The 22946-nt window shown below is 39.2% G+C and overlaps 1 protein-coding gene across 1 annotated transcript in view; it reads right to left on the minus strand.

Moving 5' to 3' along the window:
- The window catches only part of DNAH11 (dynein axonemal heavy chain 11), a 313588-nt gene that overhangs the window by 60861 nt on the left and 229781 nt on the right, over window positions 1–22946 (minus strand). The window contains 3 exon segments of the mRNA XM_060020402.1: window positions 5059–5181; window positions 6387–6622; window positions 19276–19446. Of these exon segments, the coding sequence (XP_059876385.1) occupies window positions 5059–5181; window positions 6387–6622; window positions 19276–19446 (530 nt within the window).

The raw sequence follows: 22946 nt of genomic DNA on the forward strand, positions 1-22946 counted from the left end.
AATATTAGCAAAAGTTAACAACAGGCATTCACGGAAGGCTAATTAACATAACCTTATTAACAATAAAATATAAAACAAAGCAGCAAAGAAATAAGGATTCTATCATTTGATGTTTCTATTGGCTCTTGCTCATGGTGCCTTATTTCCTCGTGTGTTCTGTGATTTTTGCCTGTGAAGTCATGTACCGTTGAGTTAGATCTTTCACAATCCTCTAAAGTCTAGATTGACAGACATTATTCCAAGAGGGTCTTTGTTTGCTTCTGCCAAGTGCACTAGGGTGTGACCAACCCAAGGCCACTTTAAAATAAGTTAATGGTTTGAGGTATTTTAGGACACGCAAGTAATAAAAATTTGTCTTGGGGCTTCCCTGGTGGTGCAGTGGTTGAGAGTTCACCTGCCGATGCAGGGGACATGGGTCCGTGCCCCAGTCCGGGAAGATCCCACATGCCACGGAGCGGCTGGGCCCGTGAGCCATGGCCACTGAGCCTGCGCGTCCGGAGCCTGTGCTCCGCAACGGAAGAGGCCACAGCGGTGAGAGGCCTGCGTACCGGAAAAAATAAATAAATAAATAAATAAATAAATAAAAATTTGTCTTAAACATTCATAAGAAAGATGGATGTGGTAAGGAATTCTCTGGGGATATTTTTCCATCTCTTCCCAGCACCAAAGTACGGAAAGGAAAGTTTCCTTTCTGTAGTGCTGGTTTTTGCCCTTAAATAGAAGGTATGGCCCCTTGACGATCTAGCATTAAGCAAGAATCTCTTAGCAGACTCCACACCCTGAATAGGCCCTAGACTTGGTCCAAGCTCTGTACATCCATCAAACAGAAACCCAATATTATCAGGTTTTAGCAGGTACCCTCAGGAAAAAAACAGCTTTGGTGTTCCTTATCTTTCTATTTCCTGCTTTTTGGTCACACTTTTTTTTTTTTTTTTTGGTCAACTGAGTGATACACTTCAAAAAGTGTTTTTAATAATGTAACTAACATATTTAGTTGTTTTCCAGTATTCACATATCTAATCTGCCACAGTGCCAGAAATAAAAGTCTATGTTTTTATTGTTTTGTTTTTAGTTAACCATACTTTTAAAGGCATATAGTATGATTCTTTTCCATAGAGAACTTGTAATCTAATAAGGATATAGAAGAGAATTTAAGCATATTTTAAGAATGACATATAAAGGCAAAATGACAGTCACACAGTATAGCATGCAGTATGCATGGGAAGCATTAAATGCAGAAAAGTTAAATTCCCATTTGATTGACTGAATAGCAGTTAAATTCCTAATGAAGTGAATTTGGGATTTGCATTGATAGAAAAGGTAAATAAAATAGCACATTATAGAAAGGGGGATTCTCTGCGTGAAGTAATGAAAAATGAGGTTGGTAAAAGGAAACTCAGTAGTATCAAACAGGTAAAGCATTTTGCAGGTTTCACAGAAAAGCTTTAATTCAGTTCAAAGTAATTGACAATAGAGAATTCTTAATGGGAGTGATGAAACAGGCAATATTAAAACAAATTATTTTAACCACTCTCTGGGTTGGACAGAAGTAAGTAGAGAAAGGATGTAAAGGGATCACTAGAGTCAGCATGAAGAAATGAATGGCCTAAACTACACTGTAAGGTACAGATATGAAAACAAAACATAAATGAGAAAATAAACAGAGTTTAGGGGAAAAACAGAATGGAAGAGTCATACTGGCAAAGGAGAATTCATAGGAATTCTACTGAAAGATGGTAGTGCCTATGTATTTGGAAAATCTGGTTAAGAAACTAGGTTTCCATGCATTAAATTTCATATAGCCTTGAGCATCCAAGAAGACAGTGACTAAGCTCTTTCAGGCCCCATTTTTCCATTCTGTGAAGTGAATGTTCCCTGTTCTGACTATATAGCATCTCCATAGATAATCACATCTTCTATGGTGCTTAACCAACTCTCTATGGAGATGTTCCCCAATCTACATGCTCAGCCAGGATTTTAAGCTCCATACTCACGTATTCCATGGCTTCTTAGACTTTTTCGAGAATGAGTGTTTAAAGTAGCACCTCAATCTTTGAATGTCTAATAAGTGAAATAGTTACCTCTTTCCCTGCACTTACTCCTATTCCTATATTACATCTCTCCATAAACCATACCATCATTTAACCTGGCAGAAGACTGGAAATCACCTTGAACCTTCCTCTTCCCTACTAACAAAATCCCATTATTGACCATGAACTGATGATATTAACTCCTTGAGAATTCTTTGGTTTGCCCTCTCCTCTCCACCTCTACCGTCGCTGGCTTAGTTTAGGTTCGTATCCTGCCTCAACTGGAATATTGCAATTGTTTGCTAATTGGACGGACCCTGGCTCTAGGTCCACGTGCCTTCAATCAATACTCCACACGGCCAACAGCGTCCTTTCAAAAACGTAAATCTGATCTCATTATTCCTAACATGCTTAAGAGTCTTCACTAGCTTCCCCACTGACTTATGCTCATGATTTTCAAGTGAAAATATGGAAACTCCAGATGTGTTACTCCAGGAAGGCAAGGTCCTTTGGTCAAAAACCACTGCTGTTGTCAACTAGTGTTACTGATAGGAACAGACCCCTTTAATGTCTTTGGGGAAAAAGCATTATCACCCAAGGCCAACCTATGGTCATCTGTGGGTACACAAGGATGTCAACATTCTGGGTACTGATAATCCAATCTCATCTCTCTGAGTCCATACACCTCCCTTGCCCACCCCCAAAATGGGGCTTTCTACATATTTGAATCCTAACTGCAGGTCCCCAAAGCTGTTGGGCTGTTTTGTGTGTTTTGCTATTTGGTATTAGCTCTCTTGTTCCAGAATTCTCTTCTCCCAGTTTTCTGTCTGACAAATGCCCACTCACCTTTCAACTCACATTAAATGTAAATGTAAGCAAATGCAATTTTTTCCACAAAACCTTCCCGGGTCTCCACTATGGAGCTGATGATTCCCTATCACGCATACTTCTATCACCACACCAATGGCAAGCATTACTTTTACTGTTTGTAGGTCTGACTTCCCCTAAGGAAATGTAGCTTCCTTAAGGGCAGGGTCTGTACCTTATCATGCTTTGTATCTCCAGCCCCCAGTACAGTGCCTGGCATCTAGCAGTGCTCAGAGAAGGTTTATTCAATGACTAATAGAATATGCAATGACTCAGATTCTCTGAATGAAGAAACTCTAAAAACATCTAAAAAGACTGGAGATAAACATCTAAATTTACCTTCATAAAAGTGGTTGTTTCCACACATAAGAGTTTAGGAGCTAAAATTGTTATGGTAACAACTGCATGCAATAAACACCATTTATTATATTCTTATATATCATTTAAAATTCTCTTGACCTTTTAAAAAAAGCTACAGTGATATGAGCAATTCTGTAAAGCCTAATAGAGAGTGCTTATTCAGGAAATATTATTAATTTGGAATAAATTGTCCTGCTTTGATATTTTGTGATAAAGAATTTGATGCTTTATGTAAAATAATTTGTTTCTGAAATAAAAAAAAAACCCTCTGGGATTCTTACTTACACTTAACTATAACCACACTGAGAAAAAAGTCAGGACTGAAGTTTATCAGGCTCTGGAAATTTCAGATTATCAAAAAAAAAAAAAATATATATATATATATACACATAAATACAGAGAGAGAGAGACCAATTTTCTTACACCTAAATTGTGTTATTGAAGGTCCAAGTTAAAGCTAAGAGAATATTATTTCACTGACAAAACTTCTAGGTCTTCATAATAGAGTCAGAACCTTAATAACGAGGATTTCACTTTAGTGACATTCAAGATTCTACACTGTATCTTTAACACATCAGACACAGCTACAATTATATTTATGTTAGAGCCACAGTTTGTCAAGTGCGTTATTAGATTGTTCTAAATGCATGTCTGGGTAAATTTTGGTTTATTAAACAATTATAAGTTGTCACTCACTATAAATGGATTTAGTTGGTGAGTTGTATAATAAATACTTATCAGTTAGAGACTTTTTACAAAATAGAAGTTAGTCACCCTTAAATAGGCTTATTTCCACTTAAAACTGACAGGAATAATCTAGTGATGAAAAGGGAGACAAGACACCTTTGAGGCAGAGAGTGGGTATCAAAGAAGAAGGGTGTTGGGGAAGTTCTGAATCACACCTTTGTGAAGAGAAAAAAAAAAAAGAGAAGGAAATCCACTGAAAGAAGCCTAGTCAATGTTGATTTCTTGAGTGAAGAGGCACAGAGAGCTGTGGGAATGCCACAATCTCCCCCGAGCCCCACACAGGCTCAGAGACATAAGTGCTGCATCTGAACTTTTACACATTTATAGAAAGTGTGTGATGCCCCCTTGGAAACGGCTTCGCTGCCCCTGGGAGAATGTCCTGGACAGCCAGTGTCCGGGGGGGATGGCAGCATTTGGAACATCACGTAGAGTTCACCAAGGGTGTGCCCAGTCCGCCACTGCCGGTATATGGATGATCTTACGGGTCCACTAATGAACTCTTTTCTTTCTAATGGTTATATATATTTTGAATGTATAGGGAAAGACAGAACCAGCACAGTAAACCCATGATTTCATAGATGCTATGACCTGGGGTAAGGCTGAGTTAAAAAAAAAAAAAATAGAGTGGATTTAAAATAGTTTTTTAAAAATATTAAGTAAATAAGGATACAAGCAATATGCAGTTAAGGCAAACATACTAAAGGTGTTTTGCAAAGTACTGAAGGTAGAAAAACATTCAACTAATAAAGGAGCTAATGAAGGAACAACTAATAAAGGAGGAACTTACTCTCAGATTTGTGACAATGCATTTTTGGAATCTATAAATCAGGAATTGGGTAACATGAATCTAAAGCCACCAAACAAATAGTCTGAACATCTGGATCACGTCAAGGTTGCTTTGGTCTTAGAATGCAGGAGGCTTGGAATGGAAACTCAGAAACATCACCAAGAATATTCCCATAGATTACACGTGATCATGAGGCCAAGAAATAGAAGCTGATGATCAAACTCATATGTAGCACAAAATGTACGTTAAAAATTCAATAATACTTACTTTCCTCTTTTAATTGTGTTCCTGCCAAGCAATGGATCAAGGACTGGATCTATCGTTTCCTCAAGGTTTTCAAGTAAGATGACATCTCCAAAGGCCAAAGCAGTTTCAATGTCATTCAAAAACCTTAAAGTTCAGTCAGAATCAAGAAAAAAATGTAAATGAGCACAGGGAAAGTGTCCAAAATTATTTATACTCAACTGTATTTCATTTAATGTAAATACTTTAGATGGAACAAACTAACTCAGAGAAAACTAAATATTTTGTAAAGTAGTGTTTTCTTCAACTAGAATACATGGAAATTAAAGATTAGATTTTGAGGTAAATTTCAGTTATATTTTTCCAAGTGAAATTCAGTAGTGTGAACTACTGAGTCCATGTAAAAATTACTTACTTTTGATAGTAATCATGGTTGAAATAAATGTAACCTACCCAAGCATTATAAATTTAAATTTACTCAATAGGTCCTCATTTGATAAAAAAAAATTAAAATTATATTAAATGCCTTGTGGCTTTATCAAATTTTCATTTTTTAAACATTTAGATTCAGTCATGTAAAGTGGTGAACTATCTTTTTATTTCATTCCCACTCTCCAAAAATAGTCTCTCCCATTCAAAAATAATTTCCTCCAAGTATTCAGATAAGCAAAGAGACCATTTACCTGCACGACTGCAGACATTCCTTATTCCATTTTACATGTCAAAAGATGATGGAGAGGTGAAGTGAAGTATCAGTATGACTAAAATTATTTATTCCGCATTAACTGAAGACCAACTACATACCAGAGAGCTTTCTACTTATCAGAAAACACTATCATGCAGACCGAGAGACAGAAAATCTCAGAGTAGATTCAGTTCTCAAAAGTGACATGTAAAGCTTGACTGAAAAATTATCTACAGGCACTCTGTTGGGAATTGAGCCATGTTAAATACCCACTGTAGGCGAAGTACATATTCAGGAATATAACTGGAACCATCGTTAAACCTATAGGTGCAGCTGACAATTCTTGGGTTACCATATGCCAAAGTCCTAAACAAGGATTATAATACATTGTATTACCATTCTTGGCCTTAGGAAATTTTTCCTCTCACATTCAGTGTTTGTTCTAACCTTCCAACTAATTTCTTCTTCAGCTAAGTGGATGCCACCCAACGTAAATGCCCTTTCAACAGAGATACTTTATGGGAAACGGGAGCAGGCAGATAAACAAGTCGTACCAAACTATCATATTTCAAAGTGGCAGCGAGGTCTAAGAAATGCCAGGACTTGGTAAAAGTCAGACCCATTTCCGGCAGCTCAACAGAAAGTCAACCCTTCAGGTTTCACATACCCTTTCCGGCCCACATGTGTGATTTTCAGGTCAGTTCCGTACTTGTTCTTGATCCACTTAATTCCCTGCTGCTGGGGATCTATCAGCAGGGGCCAGCGCTCACAGTGTGTTAGGATAGCAGCGTTCTCCGTGGACATTCTGTCACTTGGCAGTCCTTCATTATTCCAGGTGGCAACTGTGGCATCATCCGTCAACAAGGCAATCATGCCCAGGCCTTCAGTTATTGGGATGGAGACCTTTAAAATCAGAGTTGAAGGCAATAAACTGTCAGTGTGGCAGAGCACAACAGACAAGAAAACAACAGACCAAAGCCCAAAGAACACACAGAAATTCTCCTGACTCTCAAAAGCCAAATAAAACTCTCATCATGAAATACAATTCGACCCGATAAGCCCCCTGTTCACCTCTTGGAATTCTGTCAACTGCAGCATCCAACATCTGATTTGTTCCTGCATCTATCTGGCTTCAAGCAAAAGGGACTTTGCCCTCTATACACACCTATAGCAGCCCCAACAAGGTGAGAGTGAATTTAGACTCCAGCAAGGATGGCAGGACAACAGAAATGCATAATATTTGCCCAGTGGAGTAACCATCCCACATAAGCAATGCTACATTGCACTCTCTTGCTTCCAGCATTTCATCTTTCTTCTACAGATCAACACTACAGAGAGATGACTTCTCTCTCTGGGGTGGGTTCATGGAATCTATTCAGTCCGCTGGAACTCCGGCAGCTTGTGGTGGTACCCAGCAACTTTGACTACAGCCTCTCCTCTGAGAGGGAACTGCCTACAGTGTGACTGTGAAGAGAAGCATTACAAAGTGGGGAGTTGTTGGGGGAGGGATAAATTAGGAGTACGGGATTGACAGATGCAAGCTATGTTACATAAAATAGATAAGGAACAAGGATTTACTGTATAACCCAGAAAACAATATTCAATACCTTGTAATAACCTATAATGGAAAATCACCTGAAAAAATATAAATACATAACTGAATCACTTTGCTGTATACCTGAAACTAACAAATATTGTAAATCAACTATACTTCAATAAAAAATTATTTTACAAAAGAAAAAAAACCAAACTTGCCTCCTTTAAAAGAGAGAAAGAAGAAACCTATTTTTTTGGAAACCTGTTTTAAAGATAAGCATCAATTCTTTACAAAAGTGGACTGATTTTACAAAAAATACATAAGATTCTAGAAAGGAATTTATTAAGGAATTTATTCGATCAGTCATCAACGACCAAACGTTTATTGAGCACCTCCTACATATGTGTGGAGACACCACTATCAGCAAGATGAATAAGGAACTAGTCCCCTGGCTGGGTAGGGGGGCTAACATGGAAACATGCCTCCATAAGAGAGGGCAGTAAGAGCCCGACCTGGATGAAGTAGGCAGGGGAGGCTGTAGCAGCAGTAGGGGTTTGATTTCTTGGTTGCCCACAAAGCTTCAGCAAACAGAATGCTGGAAGAATTCCCACAATAAAGCTGGGATGCAACGTGAGGTTAGTATAGGAAAAGTTAGCATAATATGTCTACTGTTCCTACTGACAATGGTATCTTATAAATAAAGCAAACTCTACCTCCTAGTGATAGGAGCAAGCAGCCTTGATATCTGACTCCACAAGCAAATCGCTCTCTTACAGAATAAGCATCCTCTTATTAGCAAGAACTCCATGGCTTTAATTTCTTAACTTCTACTTAATACAAAGAACTTGAAACAACTAGAGGCTTAAAATAACTTTAATTTCTGATGCTATAAAGAGTAAGCGTGTAGATCTTGCGTCCGAATTCAACAACTTGAATTGTTTGAGCACCTACTGTGTACAGAGTACAGTTCAGGGGATCAAAGAGAAGTCCCCCTTTGTTAATGGCCACTTTAACCTAGTAGGGGAAACAAAGCAGGTAACTCACACTATAGAATACCATAAATACTTTAAAATACGTTGAGACTTAAATTTTTAGAAACAAAGTTTAGGATATTTGCTTTACAGTATGATATTCAAATAGGCAGTTGCGTGACACAGAGAAATTTTTCCATCAAAAAATTTTTTGATAGTTGCAATACAGTTATCACTTTCACAGTAATTTTAACCTAGGTTTAGAGTGGGGAAAATAAACCTCAATTCATATGTTATCTTCTTTTTAGTCCACTCTTCTTTGCACAATTCCTTGAAGGAGTCTGCAAAAACAGAAACCAAGTGCGAAGAGGGAGTCCAAAGTCAGCCTAGCAATTCAGTGAGAACCCATTTAATTGCTTCATTAAATAGTGCAGCATGTGGTCAGTCAGGATGGAGCTGAAAAAAAAGGGAAACAGCCTCCCATCTTAAGAAGTTTTACTAGAGGGAAAAGAACAGGTTGGAAGCACATACCCTGAGCCAAGCTAGACTAATCCTAACATCAAACGCCTATTAGGATCCTCTGAGAACTGACCAAGTGGTATATTCCAAAGGATAAAAGGGAACTTCCTGATGAGGTAAGACTCCCAGTTTCTTTTAATATGACGGTAACAAAACAACCAGTATTCGTAAGGTTTTAAGTGCTTACAAAATTTACTCTTATACTTTCACTCTGTTCATTGCCTCACTTAAGTCTTACTGGAGTTCTGCCAAGTAGATGTCTCTCTCACTCTCTTTTTGCTCAGGACACTGAAGCTTAGAAAAGTTAACTCCATGTATAATACTTCCATGTATTTGCTCTGACTATAAACTGCTAGGTCACATTAATGAGTGGAGGGCAAATGCCTCCTTGAACCTGTCCATGTCTTCATTTGTCTGCCTAGCAGACGATAACTTTGGAAACAATTTTGGGTAACAATTTTATTTGGACCCTCAAGGCCACGTACGCCCACTGTCCCTGTCCTTTTCAGTTACCACCACGCTGCTCTGTTTCTTCCCCATGCCATCCTCCAAACTCATGCCCCCACTGTCACACTTTCTGACAACTGTTCCCACACGTCCTATGGTATCCTAGTCCTATTTGGGCCAAACTCTCTAGCTCCCTCTACCTGCTTGTCTCAGCTAAAGCCCAGCTCTTCACTAGGGCAGTGGCTCTCAACCCCAGCCTGTATATTAGGATCACATGAGAGCTTTCAAAGCTGCCAACATACCCCCCACCCCCAATCTCTAATGATTCAACTTCAAATGGCATCTATATGTTTTCAAAGTTCACTCCTACATGATTTAAATGTGAAACTGGAGTCCAAGAACCAATGCTCTAGGGTCTCACTTCCCTTGAGGGCTTTCTTAAGTAGACAGTTCATTTTCTTAACATTCCCATTACTGAAAAAATGTGTGTGGGTAACAGTGGTCATTCTTCTTACTCCCCTGCACATCATTCCAAGACCACAGCTCTTCTGTCCTTGAGGAAAAATGCCACCTCTGAGGCCCATGGAGTCCAGCTCTACAATCCTCTATGGTATCCTCCTCATATTAAAGCCTTAGCCACTGGTCCTTCTCACTTTCCAAGTTTGCCTATCAATCTGTGACAACCTCAGTGCTCGTGGAGATGATGAATCCACTCTCCAGCCTTGACATCCTTCATGCCAAAGCTCTACATTTCCTTTCCACTCTAGCATTCTGGGGGAGGAGAAAATATCAGAACCCGCTGGGAAGATCACACGACACCCCCATGCCTAGTCTCCCTTGCATACCCCACACCCTCAATGATGTTGGTATATTTTGGAAGGGTATTACACCATCTCCTTCTTTAGATGGAAATGCTATCCCAGACCTTGTAATAATCTGAAACTGTTTCATTATTGAAATCTAAACATCTAATACCCAATTCTTTAACCATGATTAGCTATACCTCTCTCATACCTTTAAACATAATATTACTCTTAGCAATAGCATTAAGACATGCAGTCCTTTACCCATCACCTATTTTTCATTGTGGCAAAACATACATATCATAAAATTTGTCATTTTAATGTGTACAGTTCAGTGATATTAAGTACATTCACATGGTTGTGCAATCACCATTACAATCCATCTCCAGAATTTTTTCATCTCCCCAAGCTGAAACCTCATACCTATTGAACAGTAACTCCCGTTACCCCCTGCCCCCAGCCCCTGGCAACTACCAGGGTACTTTCTTTTTCTATGAAGCTGACAATTCTAGGTACCTCATATAAGTGGAATCATACAATATTGGTCCTTTTATGACTGGCTTATTTTACTTAACATAACATCTGCAATGTCCATCCAAGTTGTAGCATGCGTTAGAATCTCCTTCCTTTTTTAGACTGAATAATATTCCACTGTGTGTATACGCTACATTTTCTTTATCCATTCAACTGCTGATGGACACTTGGATTTCTTCTACATTTGGGCTATTGTGAATAATGCTGCTATTAACAAACACACAAGTATCTGTTTGAGTCCTTGCTTTTACTTCCATTGGGTAGTAGATGCCCCAGAGTGGAACTGTTGGATTATAAGGTAACTCTACATTTAGTTTTTTGAGAAGCCCTATCATATGTTTAACCACTTTATTTTTTTAACGTCTTTATTGGAATATAATTGCTTTACAATGTTGTATTAGTTGCTGCTGTATAACAAAGTGAATCAGCTATACATATACATATATCCCCATATCTCCTCCCTCTTGCGTCTCCCTCCCACCTTCCCTATCCCACCCCTCTAGGTGGTCACAAAGCACTGAGCTGATCTCCCTGTGCTATGCAGCTGCTTCCCACTAGCTATCTATTTTACATTTGGTAGTGTATATATGTCCATGCCACTCTCACTTCGTCCCAGCTTACCCTTCCCCCTCCCCGTGTCCTCAAATCCATTCTCTATGTCTGCGTCTTTATTCCTGTCCTGTCCCTAGGTTCATCAGAACCATTTTTTTTTTTTTAGATTCCATATGTATATTAGCATACGGTATTTATTTTTCTCTTTCTGACTTACTTCACTCTGTATGACAGACTCTAGGTCCATCCACTTCACTATAAATAATTCAATTTCATTTCTTTTTATGGCTGAGTAATAGTCCATTGTATATATGTGCCACATCTTCTTTATCCATTCATCTATTGATGGACACTTAGGTTGCTTCCATGTCCTGGATACTGTAAACAGTGCTGCAACGGACATTGTAACCATTAACTTTTAACTACACTGACATCTCTACCGAACCTAAACAGAGCCTTCCTTTCCTTGATCATTTTTCTGACTATCACACGACCGACCGTCCCTGTCTTCTTTTCCTTCTGGCTTATCTGCCTATAAATCTTGTACCCTGGCTGAAATAAACATTCTCTGTCTTCTCTTTCTGCTCCAGGACTGTGAGTATTGCTGATGAAAGCTTTATTACTGTGACTACAAATTTATCCTTTCCAAATTCATCTTTTTTGGTTTCCTAAAGCTGCTTGGCAACACTTAACATCTACTCTCCAACTGCTCTCGATGGGTATTTTTGATGTTTTCACCACCCTCCTCACAGCGTTCTTTGAGTTTCAATTTTCTTATCTTTGGCCAGCTGGCACTGCAATTTCCAGCTTCCCTGAGAGAAGAGAGACCAGCAGCTATGACTACATCAGCTTTCTTTCCCTGTATCAGTATCTCTCCCTGTGTCCACCTTTGTCTCCTTCCCTCCCACCTAAGTTGAAGGAGTCTTGCGTCTTCTACCTGAGGGCCATTCCATTTTCCTCTATTCTGATCCCTTCTTCCCAATTTCTGATGGATCAGGCCTCTTCCCCCTTTTATCATCAGCAATTCCTTTTCCATTCCTTCTCTGGAAGCACAGAAACGTGCTCTAGTCTCATTTATACTGAAAAAACAAACCCTTCACTTACTTCATGTCTCTAACTAGGCACTTCTGTTCATCTCCTTCTCTTCACAGGCAAATTCCTACAAGAACAATCTGCTTTTTCTGCCTCCTTTCCTCACTTCCTGAATAACTCAGGCTTCTGGCTTGTTACACCTTCGAGGTCACAAAAGACCTTCACATTACCAAGTCTGATGACACTTTTAGTTCTTATCTTTTCTCACTTGTCTCTATGGCTTTGGCATCACTGACCATCCCCATGTTTCTACTCTTTATCTCCTATGGCAGCATTCTTGCCTGGGGCTTCTCCAGTCTCTGACTGCGCCTTCTTCAACTTCCTCGACTTCCTGTTTACATGTCAGCACTGACTCAGCTCCCTTTGCTCTAAACCTCTTCCCTACAAGATCTCACCACACCTATAGTTCCAAGAACTACCTTGTATCAATGACTCCCAGATATGACTCCCATCCAATAACACTCTTGTCCAGCTCTCTACTGGTTATTGACACTTGAATGTTTCAAAGACACCACAATGTTTCTAAAACCAAACTCTTTGTCTTTTCTCTCAAATTGTACTGTATTTTATTTTTTTAAGCCTTATCCATATTTTAACCTTATTTAAATGTGCTTACATACATGTTTTTAATAATGTAATGTCACCACTTTCTAAAGCCCCCAAATTCCTTTGAAATACTTTTTTTTTAATTTTTTAAAAATTTTATTTTATTTATTTATTTTTGGCTGTGTTGGGTCTTCGTTGCTGCACAAGGGCTTTCTCTAGTTGCGGCGAGCGGGGGATACTCTTCGTGGCGGTGCACGGGCTTCTCATTGTGGTGGCTTCTCTTCTTGAGGAGCACATGGGCTCAAGGCACATGGGCTTCAGTAGCTGTGGCACTCGGGCTCAGTAGTTGTGGCTCGCGGGCTCTAGAGCGCAGGCTCAGTAGTTGCGGTTCACAGGCTTAGTTGCTCTGCAGCATGTGGGATCTTCCCGGACCAGGGCTCAAACCCGTGTCCCCTGCATTGGCAGGCGGATTCTTAACCACTGCACCACCAGGGAAGTCCTCTCAAACTAATTTTAATCTGAGGGAATAGCACCTTCATATATTTACTTTCTCCCCATCAATCCACTGCATTGTTTCATCAACTCTTCTTCCTTGCCCCCTCTGGAATCACTCCCCGGCTTGCCACGTCTACTCTCATCACTTTGTTCAGTTTATTGTCTTCTGGACTGTCATTCTAACAGATAACAATAGTCTCTTCCCCCTCCAAGTCCTGTTCCCTCTGTGGCCAGTGTGAGCTTTCAAATGAATAATCTGATCATGTCATACACCTGCTTAAAATCCTTCAATGACTCCCCATGCCTCGGATTAAGGTCAAACTTCTTTTCTTAGTTTATTATATGGGGTTATAATATGGCCCCTCACTAATTCTGTAATGTTCATCTGTATTGTCCATTTTATAATTATACACCAGTTCATCTACAGTTTCTAAGTTATTTCACATTCTAACACTTAAATCACTTGGAACTCTTTTTATTTAACATGAAGCCGTGAAGGACAGCCCTAGCTGTATTTCTGCCCAAATGGTTGGTCAGTTGTTCCATCACCATTTATTGAATAATCCATTACTTCCCCCACTGATACACAATGTACATTTAAGCACACATTTATTTAAAAATATGTATTGGTAGTCTGGTAGTTCCTCAAAAGATTAAACATAGAGTTACCATATGGCTTATAAAATTTCACTCCTAGGTATGTACCAAAGAGAAATGAAACATGTCCACACAAAAAATTTGTACATGAATAATTCAAATTTTCATAGCCACATTATTCATAATAATCAAAAAGTAGAAACAACAAAAATGCCCATCAACTGATGAATGGATAAATGTAATGTGGTATATCCATCTAAGGAATATTATTCAGTCATAAAAAGGAGTGAAATACTGACACAGGCTACATCGTGAATGAACCTTAAAAATGTGCTAATGAAAGAAGTCAGTCATAAAATACCACATATTTTATGAGTTCATTCATATGAAATGTTCCAAACAGGGAAATCTTTAGAGACATAAAATAGATTAGTGGTTGTATAAGCCCAGTAAGAATGGGGTGACTGGGGGTGATAGCTAATGGGTGTAGGGTTTCTATTCGGAGTGATGAAAATGCTCTAGAATTGACTGTGACGACAGTTGCACAGCTCTATGAATACACCAAACACTACTGAATTGTATACTTTAAATGGGTGAATTGTATGGTATACAAATTATATCTCAATGAAAAGGAATACTGAACATCCACAATGCTCCAGGCACCATTCTAGGATGGAACAGTGAACAAACCATTCAAAATACTTGCTTCCATGGATCTTACATCTTCTCTGGGGGAGGGAAAAGATATGAACCATAACAATTTTATAAATGAGATAACGTATTAGAAGGTAATGAATGTTATGGTGAAATATATGGAGCAGAATGAGGCATGCTGAGGGATGAAGGTTGTAGTCGCATCTAGGGATATGAAGCTGTTGTTTGAACAAAGACCTGATTGATGGAAGGGAGTGGGACAATGTATGTCCTCAGGGAAGGTACTTCAAGACAGAAGAAACGGCTAGTGCAAAGGTCCTGAGGCTGCAGTGTATCTGGCATATTCAAGGAAGGTGGCCGGTGTGATTAGAGCAGAGTAGTGAGGAAAGGCATAACAGGTAATAAGACAAAGAGAGAGAACAGGGCCAAATCACATAGGGTTTTATAAGCCTCTGGAGGGTTTCTAGCTTTTGCTCTGAGTGCGATGGGGAGTCATTAGAGGGATTTTAGAAGAAAATTCACTTAATCTGACTTGCATTTTTAAAGGGTTACACTGGCTGATATGTTGAGCTACGATTTTGGAGAGAAGCCACGAATGTAGAAGCAGGGAAACCAGTTAGGAGGTTTTCACACTAACTGAAGAGGAAGATAATGACTTGGCCCAGGATGGAAGTGGTGAAGGTGGTGAAAAGTGGTCAGATTCTGAATATATTTTAAAGGTGCGGCCTACAGAATTTCCTAGATGGACTGGATGTAGGTGTCAGAAAAAGAGTGACAACAAAATGACTCCAGGGTTTTCAAGCCTGAGCTAACAAAAGGATGGGCCTACCATTAAACAAATCAGGAATACGTAGGTAGAAGAAGTTTTAGGGGGAAGATAAGGATTTCAGCTTGGACGTTCTATATTTGAAACATCTTTCAGACACAGAAGTGAAGATGCCACTGTCTGGGCTGCAGGAGTTAGTGGTATCCAGGTGGCATTTAAAGCCATGAACCTTAGCACAGGGAACTATACTTGATATTTTGTAATAAAAGGGAAAAGAATCTAAAAAGGAATATATATATATATATGAATTGCTGTGCTGTACACCTGAAATTACCACGATATTGTAAATCAACTATTCTTCAATTAAAAAAAAATACATAAATAAAGCCATGAACCTAGTAAAAAGCAGTTCAAAGACAGAGTTTGGGTCATTTCAACATTAAGAGATTGGGGAGAAGAGGAAAAAAAAATCAAAAAAGAAGTCTGAGAAAAATTGACCAGTGAGGTATAAGGAAGATGGGGGAGGGTGATTCCTTAGAATCAAGTGAAGCAAGTATTTATGGGAGGATGGATTGCTCAAGTGCAGCAAATTCAGTTAAGTACATGAGAATGGCGAACAAACGACTCAACTTAGCAACGTGGTAGCAAAATCTGACAAGAGGCATTTTGGTGGAGCAGCGGGGACAAAAGCCTCTCTGGAGTGACTGAGAAATATGGAGGGAGGATTTACAGACAGTGAATGTACATTCCTCTTCTGAAGTGATGACTGTAAATGAGAGCAGAGAAATGAAGGAGTAGCTGGAGGGGCAGGGGGCATCAAAGAGAAATTCACTGGTATATTCTTTTTTAATGCGAGGAATAACTGATATAACTGTAAGTTTGAATGCTGGGGGGAACGATCTAGTAATGAATTAGTTGAGACAGAAAAATTTCTGATGACAAAGAGGGGAAAAGCTGTCTAGAATTGTCCTCAAGGAAGGGAAAGGGGATGGAAAGTAGAATACAACCCGAACGGCTGGCCTTAAATAGAAGTACCATCTTACAGCATCAGGAGGGAAGACAGTATAGGAGTAGAAATGCTGGGAGGTGACAGACGCAGTTGTGGGAGTTTATACATTACCATACATTAAATATATCAAATATCTCTCTACATCCTTAAATGCTTCTGAACTCTATTCTATTCTCGTTTTCTACTTCCCTTGAAGAACCACTTTGCTGTAATTATTTTAGCTTTAGAATATATTTTAATATCTTGAAGGATAAGTGCCCTCTTCCCGTTCTATTCCAAAATTATGTTGTTGTTGTTAAAAATATATTCTTCCAGCAAACTTTAGAATCACTGGGTCAAGTTAAAATATAATTCCCCTTGAAATTCTGACTTGAACTGAGTTCAATTTGTTCATTCGATTTTTGAGTTTTGACGCATTTAGAATATAAAGTCTTCATTTCTAGGAACACATTAAGGATTGCTGTCTTACTTTATAAGAGTTTTCTCTCCAAGGTTACCTTAAATATGTCAACAGGTCGTTAATAAATGACATGCTTAGTTTAGAGATTTTTAAAATGACATAAATCATAGTCACTTGTTGACTGGTTAATTTACAAACTGTTGTAATCCTCAGGACACCCAAGTCAAACTGACAAGCCAGAGATACTCAGGAGGGCAATAGGGTAAGAAAATACCCTCTATACTGTGGAGCAGTGAGAGGAGTTGCTTCTTGGGAGGGCAGGATAAGGGAACACTGCTGAAGGAAAATTCATCAAAAAATTAACATGAATAAGTAATGGCAGCTCCTCTTGGACCCTGGCACATGTTCATAAAGATGTGACTGTCTTTCCACTTTGCTGTGACTGAATCTAGAAGGAGTAGAAGGTAAGTAGCTCAGAAACTGGAAACCTTCATTCCATAGGACAGACATTTTTTAGGTTTTATGTAGCACTTTCTGCCAGGGGTCCTGGAGACAGAAAAGTCTCTTCCAAAAGGATGTCATTTATACAATTTGGAATCTTTCTTCCTTTAGCATAGCTCTGCCCAGAGATGAGTGTGAGTAAGCTGGTCACGTTGGAAGGTCTGTTTCTCATTCAGCATGATGCCTACATGCTCAAGAGGAAAGGGGAGAGCACTGGGATGACTGAAAACAGACATGGGGGTCTTGAGAACTGTGGGCCCACAGTGAAACACAGGCCCATAGTCAAAATGAATGTTTGTTTAGCATAGAGCATCAGAAAATTATAATTTTTGCTTTGGCTATATGTTTAGAATGTTTAGACGGTTTGGATAAGTCAATTAATTTTATTTTATTCTTCAAAACAAAATGTTATCTTCATGGAACTCCACATTTGGAATTTTAAGTCAATGGGAACATATAAATTGATTGATGGGAAACTTCCCAGAAACACATACACTAAAGAATGCAATACCAGCAATTAAGACTCAATTTTTTTTTTTTTTTTTGCGGTACGCGGGCCTCTCACTGCTGTGGCCTCTCCCGTTGTGGAGCACAGGCTCCGGATGTGCAGGCTCAGTGGCCATGGCTCACGGGCCCAGCCGCATCGCAGCATATGGGACCTTCCCAGACCGGGGCACGAACCCGTGCCCCCTGCATCGGCAGGCGGACTCTCAACCACTGCACCACCAGGGAAGCCCAATACTCAATTTTAAAACTTAAATTTGAGAAGGCAAGTTTTCAATTTAAAAAATGCAAAATGACTGATAGCCTAAGTTCAGGCCGTTAATACTATTACATGATCCAAAGTGAAGAGTAATTGTAACAATAAGAAGGCAATGTGACGTTCAATAGTTTGCACATCAGGAAATGAATTTCCCTATAATTGTGGAAAGAATGAGAAAACTTTATCGATGGTGGAGAATGCAGAGAGGACCACGAAAGAGGACAGTCATCAATGTGAAGTAGTCATAGGGCAACCCAGACCAAGACACCCATGTAGAGGATTAAAGTTTGGAGAAGATGAGACTGACGAAAAAGAGAGAAGAATTAGACAGCTGACACCTTCTGAAAGTCACAATGCAGTAGGAGGTGGACAAAATTACCAGAACGCTTTATCCTCTTATATAAAAGGCATATTTTATGGCAGAAATACTTAAAGAAAACCCTGAACATTCAGGGGGTAATACAGATAACCTCTTTTTAAAAATCTTCCATATAAAAATATGGCTTGATACTACAGATATATTAAATGATTTAGTTACAAAAGGATTTTTCTTTTACAATTAGTAATTATGGGATGCCTTTAATAACAAGCTTTCTCCAAAATATTCAATATTTAATTTTAATTTGCAGAAATTCCATTGGCATGTATTTATGTCATGAAAACAACTATTGTGAAAATTGAGGCATAATTACCAACGTAGAACACAAGTACACAGAGAGATTTAGGATTTCTTAAGGGCTAGATATGTAAGTGAAGAACCTACTTTAATCAAGTGAGATAACACAGTACAGCTTAGAAAACAGTGGCCTGGTTTCCTATCATTTATGACCTTATCAAGTCATTTAAACTTCCGTGTCTCAGTTTTCTCCTTTGTACAAGGATGATCTTAAACTAGACGACTTGAAATCTCCCTCATCTATGATTTCATTTTGCTTATGGGTTTGAATTTTCAAATTGAGGATAAGCTATTTTTATACTTATATACAAGTGCTACACTTTTCATCTGAAAGTAGTCATGAAAAAGATTTTCAACAAATAGCCTGTAGTATTATTAGCAAAACAAAAAGATTCATGCTATATGCTAACATGATAATCCAACTTTGATTTCAGTTAACAGTTTTGTTAAAAGCAGTTTTCCAACTACATCTCTATGGTTCATACAAATAATTTTTCTATTTTCCATCTCCTGGTTGAAACCATCATTAAAATAAGAAAAACTGCAACACACAAGAAACATCTCCTTCAATACTAGAATTTCAAGTCAGTTGAGATTACAGAGATACAAAAAAGCCTGGTACATATACTGTTTTTACTACTGAAATTTCTGTATGATGCTTCTAAATGTGGCTAAGGTTAGGAACTGATCTTACCTTCTGTCGAAGAAAGGGAACCCACTTGCAGTCTACCAGTTCCTGGCGATACTGCTGTGTAAAGGATCCAACGTAAGACACATATGCCGCCATAAGGAGAACATCTCCACAGAGCGTCTTCTCCTGAGCTTCGAAGGACTGAACAGACTGACCCCAGCGAATCTTCTCTGACTGAAAGATAAGATTACTCCGATGTAACTGCAGGGTGAGCAGCAACTCAAGAAACGTTTAACGTAATTACCTTATTCCCCAGTTTACGTCTAGGTCACTCTGCACAGCCTTGAGAAGGAACAGAACATGACTGGATGGCATGACCATGATAATCGTTCATACATGTGACCCATCATTATGAAGGTGCTCTCACAGTATCTTCAGTGGAGTTTATGGCAACATGACATTAGATCTTTAACATCTCCTTTTTGTTGGATGCCCGAACTCTAATTATGACTGAGGTCCTTCTTAAAAGGCTGACAGTCACTCTCCTCTCCCTCTAGGAGTAGAGGACCAAGAGCTGTGGCCAAGACTGAGTGATGTTAGGATTTTTAATGGCAGCTTGGATGCTCTCCATCATTCCTGATTTTCAGCAATGTTACTACACCACCCTAAGCAAACATGATCTTAAACGTTTGGGCCATGGGCTGATTACAAAAAAAGGAAAATGACAAACACCAGTTATGTCAATTAATTAAAACATAAAGTTTAAAGAGCCACCTAACAAGGATTCTGTAAATTAAAGAATAGTGCTGGTAGTTACTAAACTCAGGTTATTTTTATAGTATAATCACTCAATCAGTGAAAGAACTTATAGCCCATGTAAAAAAGATGGAAACCAGGAGGACTTCACTAGCTCTGAAGACAGTATGCTCGGAGAATGCTGTTCAAATCCTTATATCTAGTTGGCGAGCCATTTAAACTCTGATTTCCGGGTTAAGTATGTGGAGCCCTTAATATTGGATTTGACTAAAACTGCAATAAATATCTATGGATTGACTGAACTGCAGAATACTTCACCAATTCAGTTGGTTTCAATGCATGCTAAAATTTAATACCACATTCTAAGAACATGTAAATTAATAGGAACTGAAAAAAACACCCAGCAAATTGAGAGTACAAGCAATGAAGAACCCTGTGGAATTTAGCTTTACGCATCAAAGAGGAGAGACAGACCACAGAAAGCAAAAACAATGTATGTCAGAGCAGAGTGCAATGCCAGTTCTCTGCAAGCCATCACAATACCCCTAACACTGAGGTAATGAAACTAGCAGGTGACAATGGTTATGAAAGCTATTTTAAGATAATCTGCTTTGCTCGATAAAGATCACCCCAAGTTAGCTCTATAATTACACACTAGAGAACTTCAACTCCCTTGCCCTCTTTATAGAATTTATTACTTTCCTTCTTCAGCTACAGATAATATATCCATTAATTTTGAAGAAGAATCTCTCATTTGCTTTTCCTCCACTTTTGTTGTCTTTGGTTAGTAGATGATAAACAATAAAGGGCACCCACCTCATTCTCCAAAACAGCTTTGAAATTTGAAGATTTACTAAACATAGACTTACCGGCGATTGAAATCGTCAATAATTTCACTATACCACCCACGCAACATAAATCATTACTGACACTGGCTAACAAGGGTTTAAGAGTTGGAACATGTCCGGTAATAAATTTCTAGACAGTTAAAAATCACTATAATTTTATTCTAATGCATTATAGATTGCCTGTAATGTCATCCTGGCTGGGGTGACCCATTTCTAATTTTGAACAGCTGTTCAGCTCCAGAGCTACTTAATGATTAAATATAAATTGCCTGATTTATTAGTCTGAATGGTTGAGACTATAGCTTCCAGGTCAATGCTATATAGACAAAATCATCAGTCTTGGTGTTTTTCAGAGGTTAACTGTCTCCTGTTCTAGTCAGAAAGAATTTATCCTCAAAGGAAAAGGTCTGACATTTTCAATTAATCCTTTAAAATATATATATTATATACACACACACATATATGTATTTTTTTTGTTAGTTAACATTATTCAACCATTTTTTCCTCTCCTTTTCTAAATCACCATGAATAAATAAAGCCTTTGGAAGACATTGTTATGTGCTAGAGATACAAGGTAAAGCCTGTTTTTACCTTGATAAAACTTTCAGACATTCTCTACTTCAAGTAAGTCTAATTCAACGGCACTTTTTCTTTTCCTCAGGTACCTCATAAACTGGAAACACTTCAAACTGCCTAGGTCTTATCACTTTGAATGGAAGTGGGTATAAACTCCACTAGAAGCTGTGGAATTTCTCAACTGGTCTAAGAAAAATGAGTCTTCAAAGGGCTCCAGAATGTTTTTTCAACACAGGAGGCTCCCAAAACTCACCTATTCATTCATTCAACAAATACATATTGGAACCTGCGATGTGCCAGGGACCATTCTATATGCTTGGGATCAAGCAGTGCAGAAAACAAATGACGTTCCTGCTCTTGAGAGCTTATATTTTAGTTAGGGGAAAAAGACCACAAAAAAGTATATGTGTTCATATATGCACATATACAAGCGTGGGCCATGTGATCGTAAATGCTATCAAAAAATAATAAAGCAGAGGAAGTGGAAAGAGCTACAGGTTTGTGTGTGTGGCTGTGTGTGTGTGTGTGTGTGTGTGTGTGTATGCGGGGGGCAAGGTGAATGCTGTTTAAGGTAGGGAGGTCAGGGAAAACCGTGTGATAAGGAGAACTTTTAGCAGACATCTGAAAGAAGTGCGGGAGCCACATGGAGGAAAAAGGCAAAGATTATGAGGTAGAAGAGTGACTTGCAGGGTGAGGAAGAGTGAAGATGGAGCCAGAGGGAAGGCGGCAGAAGCAAGGACAGAGGTGTCCAGGAGCCAGAGCACGGAGGGCCCTGTAGGCCACGTAAAACCTTTGGACTGTACTTTGAGTGAGACAATTAGTTACCTGGGAATTCTGAGAGAGTGGTAACATGAATGGACTTAATTTTTTTTTTTTTTTTTTTTTTTTGCGGTACGCGGACCTCTCACTGCTGTGGCCTCTCCCGTTGCGCAGCACAGGCTCCGGACGCACAGGCTCAGTGGCCATGGCTCACGGGCGCAGCCGCTCCGCGCATGTGGGATCTTCCCAGACCGGGGCACGAACCCGCGTCCCCTGCGTCGGCAGGCGGACTCTCAACCACTGCGCCACCAGGGAAGCCCTAAATTAGATTTTTAAAAGTCTACTCTATTTATAAGAAATAGGACTATCACCCAGCCCCATCCATTGTACCTTACATTTCTCCCTTCTTTCTTTGTAAGAGAACTCTGATTCTGAAATGAGGGTTAATGTGTCCAGCCCCCTGGGATGAACTGTGACTGGCTAAGCTGATCATGATCAGCCCATTTCTCAGTTTCCCTGCCTTCTTTGCAGCTAGGTGTGGTCACTCTAGTTCTGGCTAAAGAAAGTTAAGCGCTTTAGTTAAGTTTGCTTAAGGGGTTGCCAGGAAAACTTCCGTTTTTGTTATGAAAGGAGAAGAATCCAGCTGCTACAGATTCTTCTCTCTTGCCTGAATCTAAAGGTGCAGCATCCATCGTGACCAGGCTGCAACACGCGTGAGGGTGAATGGACACGTGCTAGGTATGGAGCAGCAGAAGGCTGTACAGAGATTAGGGGTCTGGTCACTAATTACCTGAA

Source organism: Delphinus delphis, chromosome 9 (genome assembly GCF_949987515.2).
Source record: "Delphinus delphis chromosome 9, mDelDel1.2, whole genome shotgun sequence".
In the NCBI taxonomy this organism is placed as follows: Eukaryota; Metazoa; Chordata; class Mammalia; order Artiodactyla; family Delphinidae; genus Delphinus; species Delphinus delphis.